We start from the raw sequence: 11407 nt of genomic DNA, 5'->3' as shown, positions 1-11407 counted from the left end.
CCCTGAAGATTTTCAGCATAGCGAGCTTTTTCCTTTTCAGATCTTACAGGAGTGGTATCTGCTTTTTAGAATCTTTAAAAAGTTCATTGTAGGAGAGGTTAAAAGTTGGGTATTAAAAACATGTGGCACATACTTAACTCAAATGCACATTGAATCAGAGTAACTTGGGCAATGTTTCAATGGCATTTTCCACAAGAAATGGTTTGTAAAATGAAGCACATGCCTAGATTAACTCAAACTGTATGGATCCCATTTTGTAAAATCAATTGTGACTAATATTAGCTCTTTAAGAACACTGAAATGGAAGGCATATGATTAAATGGGGCTGAAGTTATGAAGAAACAGCATTAAGTTAGAAAGCTAACATTAAGTTAGCATTTAGTACTTCAATTTACGCTAGCCAGAGATGTATTAGAAGTGCACTACATTTAATATCACCACAACTAATTCTCTAAACTGGGTCGACTCTCTGTTGGTGTTTAAACTGAAAATCTTGTAGGAAGCTGAACTGTGAAAAAAGTGGCTTTGTAGATACCAGTCAGCAGATGATCAACATTTACATATAATCCAGCCAGGAAGATCTACTCTTAACTATTTTTGTCCACATTCCTGTAATAACGGATCTTTTGTTCTACAAGACATCTCAAGAGACCACTTTCAACTAAAGATATAAATACAACAAAATAAAGTTATGAATGTTAGCTGCAAAATTTCAACGGTTACTGAAAGTAAAAATGAAAAAAAAACATTGCAAGATAAACCAAAGACAAACACAATCAACTGGCTGACATTCTGGACAGTGCATCCTTACCTGTCTATATCTGGCTGCTGTACTGTTTTCCCAGTACTACTTTAAATATTTTGTTTAACTACTATTTTTTACAAAGAGGTGGATTACTGTGCTCTTCATAGGTGATTTGAATTGTCATTTTATTTAAGCTTTCTGTGACAGGTTTCCTCTCAGAAGAGGGAAAAAAAAACAACTTTTCCCTAATAATCTTCCAATTCAAAAGATGTAAAGTCTTAGTGTTTATGTGACAATCTGAAGGATTACTGGAATTAATACGGGATAAAACAGAACTAGATATTGAACTTCTGGTACTAACCATCTAAAAATGTTTTCATTAATCAGTTTCTCTTATTACTCTTGCTAAACATTTTAGGATGCTTCTTTTTTCAACAGATCTCACATGAAAAATGAGATATTTGAGTCTAGAAAAATGATATATGATGTCTAAATAGGCAGAGCACAGCTACAGGCAATGGTTCATCTAATGATGACTGTTGAGAAGGGCTCAGCACTGCTTTGCCCATCTTACTCTATGTACCATAAAAACAGAAGAAAAGACAGCTGAATAAATGCAAAGAACAAAAACAACATCTTCTGCCCCGACTCGGTCTTTAGCAAAGCTGTGTGATGTCAGGCTGTGGCTCCCAATTTCATGTTTCCTCTCACTAACGTAAGAATAGATATAGTTAACCTGCATCTAAATTAGCTTATTAAAAAAATTCAAAATCCACAGGGTTACCATACACAATGCTTAAAAAAAGTACATACATTTTGTTAAAAACACTTTTGAGAAGAAACACACACTAAGTAATTTTAAAAATGCAAAACAAAAACTAAAGCTGTGCAAAGTCTATTACAGTAATACTGTTGGCTATGAAGATGTTGTCTCTGCTAGACACCCAACATGGGTTAAGTGATGTGTGAACTGAAAAGTGATTCGTCATGAGCAACCTCCTTTCAGGATATACTACTTCAGGATCAGAACTGATTATTCACTCTCCACAGAAAAAGATATACAAAGGGACACCAAATCAAAACTTACTTCTAGCTTTGCTGTAAGTGTGACGCAGAAGTGTGCATCTACTATATCCTCTTTATACTAAAAACAGATTTCACAGAGTAACATTTGAAAATGCCCCAACTTTCTACTTCTCTCTTTCCCCAGGAATGGATCTCTCTTTATGCTAGTTTGTTCTCTCAACAGGAACAGCAATCTTCCTCCTCTGCCTCATCAGTCACAAACTAACTATTTCTGTTAAGAAAATGTGATATTGATTCTTGGAACTTTAACGTGTGAAATTCTATCCCCTTACCCTGATTTAGTAAATGAAGTGTACATTACCAAACAAATTACCACCTCTGGAAACTTTTTTTTCTTTTTCTTTTTTTAAAAAAAATTATCAAGAGAACTCATTACCTGAGACTACTGGATAGTTTTAGAAAGTCTAGGGGTGCAACTGTAAGCTTATTTACTGCTTTTGAATTATAATGTCAGTGGAATATCTACCATTTTTTCAAGAAGTTTTCCTGGACACTATTGGAATTTCTTCCATATTTATAAAGATCAATGTTCTGAATGTTAAATAGGGCTTTGTGTAAAGAGACTACAATTAGGTAACTTAAAAGAACCCAAAATAAGGCATGAATGAAAATCTAATGCATAGAACACAGCAAATTTGTCCTCCTGTTTGGGATTTTAAATTTTTTGAGTAAGTACATTTAGTGACAAAGAATTACTCATATAGAGGGAAAAGGTTTTGATTATCAAGTCCACCCTATTTTTCTTTCCTAGATTAAACTTCTCTAGGAATTGCAAATATAGTTCAAGCTCCTAAATCTTGAATTATACAGATAATTACAACCAATTATTTCAAAATGAAAATATGGAAATTCTGACATTGTGTCTCAAACACTGTAAAAAAGAAGTCTTATAAAACTGATACTATGAAGCATCTTACCCTGAGAGAGGGTCTTCTGCTATTCCCTACCTTTAACTGTAACTAGGGGAATATCCCTCCAGAGAAAAACACCTCTGTGAGCTATATCCAGTGTCTGTTGTGTAGTGGAACCATCACATGGAGGAAAGTAACCAGTGTAGAAACACAATGGAAAGGAAACACTCAGTTCTGACCTGATGACACCTCACAGCTCCCACTTAAAAAAACCAAAACAGACTATTATTCAACCAGGAATAAGACAAGCATGTATCATGATCCTGCTTAGAAGAAAAAGTGTTCTGTACAAACACTCAGCCTTTGTGCCACTGGCAGGAAGTAAGGTTCCTATACAGTACTAAGGTTACCAAGTTTAGTACTTAAAAAAACCCAAGCAAAAAAACCCAAACAAACAAAAACCACTGCATTTGTTACAGGTCTCATACTCTAGGTCTGACAGAATTAATGATGCTCCAGATCAAGTGAGCCTGAGAGAAGACCCAATTGAAGGCTGCTAGTATATCTAAACAACAGCCCTAGAATGTGTAAGTACCGCTATATCCCCAGTCTAAACCCAGCTGTTGATGCAACCCTTAAGAAATATGTTTATACGCTTTTTAAAGAATACCTAAAAAGGTGGTTTTCCCCCCAAAAATTAGTATAAAGTTAAAAGAAATGCAAATTAGCTACAACCTATTTAACCCAAGCACAGCACCGCCATAAGTTTCACACACACTATTTGGTGTTTCATGTTGGTTTTCCTTTCACTCTTTAAGGCAGTGGTTTCCACAGGTCAGTTCAGAAAATATTAAGAAGCATGGTCCATAGCAGTTCATGTTGCAACTCCATTTTTCACTGAGGGAAATCCATTCCCCAAACTGTTAGTGCTTTGTTGTTCAGTACTCCAGCGTTTAGAGATTGAGCCTTTAGGTTCTGTTCTGGCACAGAAATAAATTTATAGCTGGCATGCTTTCTTCAGGACATCATGCTCAAATTATGAGACAAACAGTTCATCAAATTGTTCTCTTTCATGTTTTGAATTAGCTTTTCACTCAAAAGACATCAAGTTGGCAGGAACCTAAAACAAAAACACGAGTAACAGCTGATTTTTATTTTGAGAATTGGCTTTTCATGTTTCATCTTTTCAGAACCCACCCTTTGCAAGTTTAAAAAATGTTCAGTTTACCTCTCCCCTCTACAAAAAAGAAGTAAATACAACCTGTTAAGCAGCACTAGAGTAACTACAACTATAGGAAACACATATACAGAGAAGGCAGACACTAGATTGCAGTGTTCTTCATCATTCTTTAATGTCTAGAAAATGGGAAGTGCTGACGACACTGCTCCTATAAAGGAAGAGGAAATGCTAGCATACTCCAGGAGCAGATCTAGAACAATCAGCTTTTTTATGTGAGGAAGTCATATTTTGCCAGCACTTTTAGAGAGCTGACATTCCTCATCTGCACTGTGGCTGAGGAATAAATCTTATTCCCCAAGAGATCTGCATCTAGAAGCTTCAGCATAGTGAGATCTCACTGGAGTGTCTGGAGTGTCAATCTGGAGTGTCAATCTGAGAGCCCAGGGTCAGACAAGTAAAAATATTCAAAACCTTTTTCAGTGACTTGATATAGAGGTATAGTTTGTCTAGTTTAGAGTCGGAAGAATGAATCTGGGGATAACCAAAGGTTGTGTGTCAGTTTCATGGTACCCTTGCTTAAAAGGGATCTCCACAAATCTGAGGTAGTTGGTCTACAGAATAATGAAGACCCTGGGAGCTTTCTTGGGATGAGACTAAGTCCTACGTTTAAGCTCTCTGCAAGGGGTCACAATAACTCCAGGAAAGGAAATCAGTTCACAAAGAGCTCATAGATTCATCTGGAAAAGGTGAGATTCGAGGTGTTGTTTCAAGGTCACTAGCCATCTCAAATTCACCCTCTTCCATTACTGACCCCTCAAAATGAGTGTGTTTACACAGCAAAAAGTTAGAACAGGCCTCCCACCACTGACAGTGCCAAACTTTAATACTGCACTTGGTTTACTGGGCCTGAAAAGCCTATTTCCTAAGTAAGTGTTTGAGGTGGCCATCCTGATATTTGTATGGTGAATAGACAAGACACGGTAGACTGAACACCTGTCGGTGTTGTGACCTTTTCCCAGGCACCAGAAACACTGAATAAGAGTGTCAAAAAGACATCAGTGCATTATATGTAGCTTATGGCTTAAAGCTAAGTTTTCATCAGTGTGCCCCCCAGCTTAGGTAGGCAGACTTGTGCTAGCTCAATTTGAGCTACCACACTAAAAATAGTGGCACTGGCAGAGGCATGGGCTAGCCACCCAAGCTCAGACTCAGGTGCTTCTTTATGCTTTGTAGAAATATAAGTAAGCAACACAAAATTTGATTAAATGTTATGTTGTGTAGCCAATACCTAACAAAATGACAGCAGGGCTGTCAACTGATTAAAAAAATTAACTGGGTGATTAATCGCACTGTTAAATAATAATAGAATACCATTTATTTAAATATTTTTGGATGTTTTCTACATTTTCAAATATATTGGTCTCAATTAAAACACAGAATACTAAGTGGACAGCACTCACTTTATATTTATTTTTGATAAGTATTTGCACTGAAAAGAAGAAAAAGTACTGTAGTGCAACCTCTTTATCATGAAAGTTGAACTTACAAATGTAAAATTGTGTAAAAAACCCCTACATTCAAAATAAAATAATGTAAAATTTTAGAGACTGCAAGTCCACTCAGTTCTACTTCTTGTTCAGCCAATCGCTCAGACAAACAAGTCTATTTATATTTGCAGGAGATAATGCTGCCCGCTTCTTTTTTACGTCTCCTGAAAGCGAGCACAGGCGTTCTCATGACACTGTTGTAGCTAGCGTCGCAAGGTATTTACGTGCCAGTTGTGCTAAAGATTCATATGTCCCTTCATGCTTTAATCGTCATTCCAGGGGGCATGTGTCCATACTGATGACTGGTTCTGCTCAATAACAATTCAAAGCGGCACGGACCGATGCATGTTCATTTTCATTATCTGAGTCAGATGCCACCAGCAGAAGGTTGATTTTCTTTTTTGGTGGTTTGGGTTCTGTGGTTTCCGCATTGGAGTGTTGCTCTTTAAAGACTTCTGAAAGCATACTCCTTGTCTCTCAGATTTTGGAAGGCACTTCAGATTCTTAAACCTTGGGTCGAGTGCTGTAGCTATCTTTAGAAATCTCACATTGGTGCCTTCTTTGCGTTTTGGCAAATCTGCAGTGAAAGTGTTCTTAAAATGAACATGTGCTGGGTCATCATTTGAGACTGCTATTACATGAAATATATGGTAGAATGCACGTAAAACAGAGCAGGGGCATACAATTCTCCCCCAAGGAGTTCAGTCACAAATTTAACTAACACATTTTTTTAAGAGGCGTCATCAGCATGGAAGCATTTCCTCTGGAATGGTGGCCGAAGAAGGAAGGGGCATACGAATGTTTAGCATATCTGGGATGCAAATACCTTTCAATGCTGGCTACAAAAGTGCCATACAAATGCCTGTTCTCACTTTCTGGTGACACTGTAAATAAGAGGAGGGCAGGATTATCTCCTGTAAATGTAAACAAACTTGTTTATCTTAGTGATTGGCTGAACAAGAAGTAGGACTGAGTAGACTTGTGGGCTCTGAAGTTTTACACTGTTTTGTTTTTGAGTGCAATTATATAACAAAAAAAAAATCTACATTTGTAAGTTGCACTTTCACAACAAAGAGATCGCACTACAGTACTTGTATGAGGTGCATTGAAAAATACTATTTTTGTTTATAATTTTTACAGTGCAAATATTTGTAATAAAAAAATATACACACACTTTGATTTCAATTACAACACAGAATACAATATATATGAAAATTTAGAAAAACATCCAAAATAGTTAATACATTTCAATTGGTTTCTATTGTTTAACAGTGCGATTAAAATTGTGATTATTTGCGATTAATTTTTTTAATCACGATTAATTTTTTTGAGTTAAACTGCGTGAGTTAACTGTGAAAATCGACAGCCCTAAATGACACTACACAGAATTTTGCAGTACTGATTCTAAACACTACTACAGCTTACAATAGTGATACTACCAGTAAAGTGTTTTGGATTATTATTTTATAATAGTCTAGTATGTAGCTTTAAAAAAAATAAAGATATGCAAGGGTATATTATGCATAAAACCCTGTCAATGTGTTAGAAGTATTAAGATATCCCTTAGCCCTCCAAATTGCTCAGTTGCTTCATTTGATCCTTATAAAGGCTTAAATCTTTGTTTGTGAACACAATCTTTATGTTACCTCCAAGTCGTGTGTATTGGTAGGAGTACCTTGTTTTGCATAAAAACTGACCAACTAGTACTCAGTTTTCTTTCAGAGCTAGTTACCAATGCCAAGTTCCAATCAGCGGTTCTCAGTTCCTTTTCACAGTATAGTTCTCACCTGTTGTCTGTTGCTTTGACAGGCAGCGCTCAGATGTTTGAACCACAGCATTGCATTCATTCTGTTACCAGCTTGAAACTTGTATGAATTTCCTAAAATGACAGAGGCAGGAAAAAAAATTGATTAAAAAAAATCAGACACAAACAAATACAGTGCAGTACTGTACTTCAATTCTACCGAAGTTCAAACAAATACATGAAATAAATAAATAAAACAAAAAATAAAACATTATCGAACAGTGAAAAGACAGAATTCTATTAATATAACTTTAGACCTTGGGTGGTGTGGTTGCAATTTAAACAACATCATTTGACTTCATACAACAGATGTGCTATATTCGGACAGAAGTTCATAGCCTCCAAACCAATTAAGATCAGTGTCAATAAAAAACAAAAGAAAACAAAAACAAATCCCCCCAAGACCCCTCCCTTCCCTGATCCTACAAAATTATTTAGAACGTTGTGACCAAAGTACTTTTTGTCCATGGTACCTGTGACAGACGGGGCAATTTCCTGGACAAACCTTACTGAATTAAGTTTAAGTATCTTAGGTGTCCATTACATTAAAAATGCAAATGTTTATGTATTACTGTGAGATTGTTTTTAACATTTCTAGGGGGGAGACATGACTAATGTAAACCGGAGAGGCATTATGAGCTTCAAAGGACTATTTGAAACAATGAACTTTTAAAGTTAAGTGGGTTTCCCAAGAAACCTCTAGGGACAAGTATATGCAAAGGTAACTCCTCTGATTATGCAGCCTTTTGAAGCTACTAACTGAGAAGAGACCCACTGTCCACAAATGAGCTATTCCCAGTTCAAAGATACTGGCTGTATAAAGGGGCGACTAAACTTTTCACGACTGTGATTGTTCTGAGCTAACAGCTGTTACAAACTTGTGACCATAGAAAAACCTGCTGGTGAGGTCTGAAGAACTGTTCACCTGCCAGCGCCCTTCACAGTATTGGGGTGATTGCTGGTAAGCTCATTAACATGTGTACACATTCTTTTATTGTTTTTAATATGTACTCTATACTGCTTTTACCTTAAAAAAAAGATGTGCTTTCTTAGAAGGAGCTATGTGGTAACTTAACTGCACAATTACACTGTTTATAGCTTCTGAGAAGAAGACAATACAGGCCTGTTGAAGAAGTCTGATTTGCTGTGGAATTCAGCGTAGGCAGGGAACTATGCTGCCTGGAAACACCTCAGTCAGGAAGAAGAAAGACATGTCTCTGCCCAAGAGAGGTGACGGCTGGGGAGCTGGAAGCCTAAGAGTGGTGCACTTGCTGGTCCCTGGAGGGGGAAATATGGGTGCACTTGCCCTGAACTGTGAAAGCCCCTCTTTCCAAATTGCTTAATAATTTATTTTTTAAATGTTGCCAAGAAAACCAGAGTGAAGTGCAGGAGAGCACCCTGGGGTGCAGACTGGAAAAGTTACCTATGAAAATACTTGTGAGCTTTCCAAAAAGTGACAACATATTTTAGACTAACTTTTCCAGTTCTGAATTTTATACATGGATTACTTGACTTCAGACAGCCTAAGGAAAAATATTATAAAAGTGTTCGGTTTGATGTAAAGTTGACAAGGGGTATAATTCATACACTGTGGTGCTGTCCTTCGGTTCACCTCTTACAGGAGATGCATTTGCAATATTTTTCATATAAAGATTAAAATGAACTTCCTTGATTCTATCAGGTCATATTTACTTGGGGAAGATATTAATTTTCAATTACGCAAATCATGTTCAAATATTCATATAAATCAGCATATTCAAATGTTCATTCAAAATTAACCGCAGTTGTAGAGATACTATAAAGGAGTCAAAGATATTAATCCTTCAATCTTATTGTATAGATGTCAACAAGAAAAAAACCTAACAAGTCACTGGAAAACGTCAGATATGTTAGAATATGTTATCAAAACAGCTTTTAATGCCCTTTCTGCATATTTTGAACTCCTATGGAGAGTTAATAGTCTCTCCATAGTTAAGGCTGATGCTGGATTTTTATTAGAAGCCCAGTTTATGAGATGGCTTTCATTTTTAATATTTTCCTCGTTGTTTGTTAGCTCATTATATCTCCAAAACTGCTTGATCTAGTAACACCAAACTTGTGCTGGTGAGGAATAGTGCAGGGGTTTTTAATCTTTTTCTTTCTGAGGCCCCCCAACATGCTATAAAAACTCCATGGCCCACCTGTGCCACAACAACTAGTTTTCTGCATATAAAAGCCAGGGCTGGCATTAGGGAGTAGCAAGCAAGGCAATTGCCTGAGGCCGCATGCCTCCTTCAATTGCCAGGAGGCCCCGTGAAGCTAAGTTGCTCAGGCTTCATCTTCGGCCCCGGGTTCCAGCCCCATGAAGTGAGACTTCGGCTTTCTGCCCTGGGCCCCAGCGAGTCTAACACTGGTCCTGGTTGGCGGACCCTCTGAAATCTCGTGGTCCCCCGGGGGCCTAGGACCCCTGGTTGAGAACCACTGGAATAGTGTATCTGAATAGCCTCTTTTTGTTTTAGTTAGGTGAATGGTGTGGACTGGATGTTGAACTATTAGAGGTAAATGCAGTTTCACGTACATAATGTCTGCATGATCCAAGCATGATTTACAAACATGCATCAGGCAAAGCTGCTGCAAAACTCCTAAGTTAGGAAAGTAGGAGTTAGGAGCTGCAGTCCTATGGAGTTCCTATATTTGGCTTAAGCTCTGAGATTTAATATCCCTTCCGAAGTTTTTGTTATTAATTATGAGCACGCTTGAATCTGAAAAAAAAGATCTTTATGCATATCACCATTCTCCTGATGTTACTCACCCTTCTCAGAATCAGTCAGCAAGAAGAGATCAGGATGTTCTGGGTCATCAGCCATCATCACCATCCATCCTACCACAGACACATTTTTACTTGGTGTAGATTTGAACTGAAAAACACAGAGTATGTATTCATGTTAAGCAAGAGGGTTCAGCCAGAATGACAGCATCACATACTACAAGAATATGGAAATAAAGAGCCAATTCTGCTTTCCACTAACCTGACATAAATACAAAATAATGCTATTCTGGATCACCATAAAGGAATAATAGGAAACAACACAGGCACAAAGTTGTGTAGTCATAAACATATATATTGTCCAGTTTGACAAGACTCAGTATTTTCAGCACCATGATACTGGTATATGTGTGTATATTTATTTTCACACCCACCCACCCACACAATATAGGATGTCTAGGGCCCTACCAAATTCACAGCCATGAAAAACATATCATGAACCATGATATCTGGTCTCCCTCCATGAAATCTGGTCTTGTGTGTGCTTTTACCCTATACTATACTGATTTCACTGGGAGACCAGCATTTCTCAAACTGGGGGTCCTGACCCAAAAAGGTATTGCAAGGTTATTTTAGGGGGGTCATGGTATTGCCATCTTTACTTCTGCACTGCCTTCAAAGCAGGGCAGCTGGAGAGCAGCAGCTGTTGGCTGGGTGCTCAGCTCTGAAGGCAGCACCATGCCAACAGCAGTACAGAAGTAAGGGTGGCAATACCATACCATGCCACCCCTACTTCTACGTCGTTGCCTTCAGAGCTGGGTGGCTGAAGAGTGGCGGCGGCTGATTGAAGGCCCAGCTCTGCAGGCTGCAGCTCTACCTTCAGAGCTGGGTTCCTGACCAGAAGCCACCACTCTCCAGATGCCCAGCTCTGAAGGCACTGCTGATGCCAGTAGCAACACAGAAGTAAGGGTAGCAGTAATGCAACCCTCCCTACAATAACCTTGTGACTCCCCCCACACATCCACAATTCCTTTTTGGGTCAGGACCCCTACAATTACAACACCGAGAGATTTCAGATTTAAACAGCTGAAATCATGAAATTTACGATTTTAAAAATCTTATGACTCTGAAATTGACCAAAATGGACCATGAATTTGGTAGGGTCTTAGCAATGTTACAAAGGCTTTTATCTGCATGAGTTTGTGACGGATGCGTTACTGACAAGTGACAAACCCATTACTCAGTTACACAGATTATACCAAATAAACCTTTATACTATACCACATCATTTCGTATTCTGTTTATGCTATGTATATTACAGAAAAAACTATTTTACAAATATTGCAGTTAAAAGTTATATTGAGACTTTCACATCCCTTTTTTCTCTGCAAAGCCAGAGCCTTAGCTATTCTCAGTTCAACTGTATAGGTCTCCAAATGAACCATAAA

The 11407-nt window shown here is 37.8% G+C and overlaps 1 protein-coding gene across 7 annotated transcripts in view; it reads right to left on the bottom strand.

Annotated features, from left to right (window-relative positions):
• Window positions 1–902: 902 nt before the first annotated feature.
• Window positions 903–11407, bottom strand: part of RALGPS2 (Ral GEF with PH domain and SH3 binding motif 2) — a 279035-nt gene continuing 268530 nt past the window's right edge. For all 7 annotated transcript variants that reach the window (XM_073356496.1, XM_073356498.1, XM_073356497.1 and 4 more), the window contains 3 exons: window positions 10005–10110; window positions 7197–7288; window positions 903–3802 (listed from right to left, as the gene is read on the bottom strand). In XM_073356496.1, coding sequence (XP_073212597.1) covers window positions 3773–3802; window positions 7197–7288; window positions 10005–10110 — 228 coding nt within the window. In that variant the 3' untranslated portion in view covers window positions 903–3772. The remainder of the gene's footprint in view (window positions 3803–7196; window positions 7289–10004; window positions 10111–11407) is intronic.

This window comes from Lepidochelys kempii, chromosome 8, assembly GCF_965140285.1.
Source record: "Lepidochelys kempii isolate rLepKem1 chromosome 8, rLepKem1.hap1, whole genome shotgun sequence".
Taxonomy (NCBI): domain Eukaryota; kingdom Metazoa; phylum Chordata; order Testudines; family Cheloniidae; genus Lepidochelys; species Lepidochelys kempii.
The sequence above is the reverse complement of the archived record's forward strand: the minus strand, read 5'-3'. Positions and strand labels throughout refer to the sequence as shown.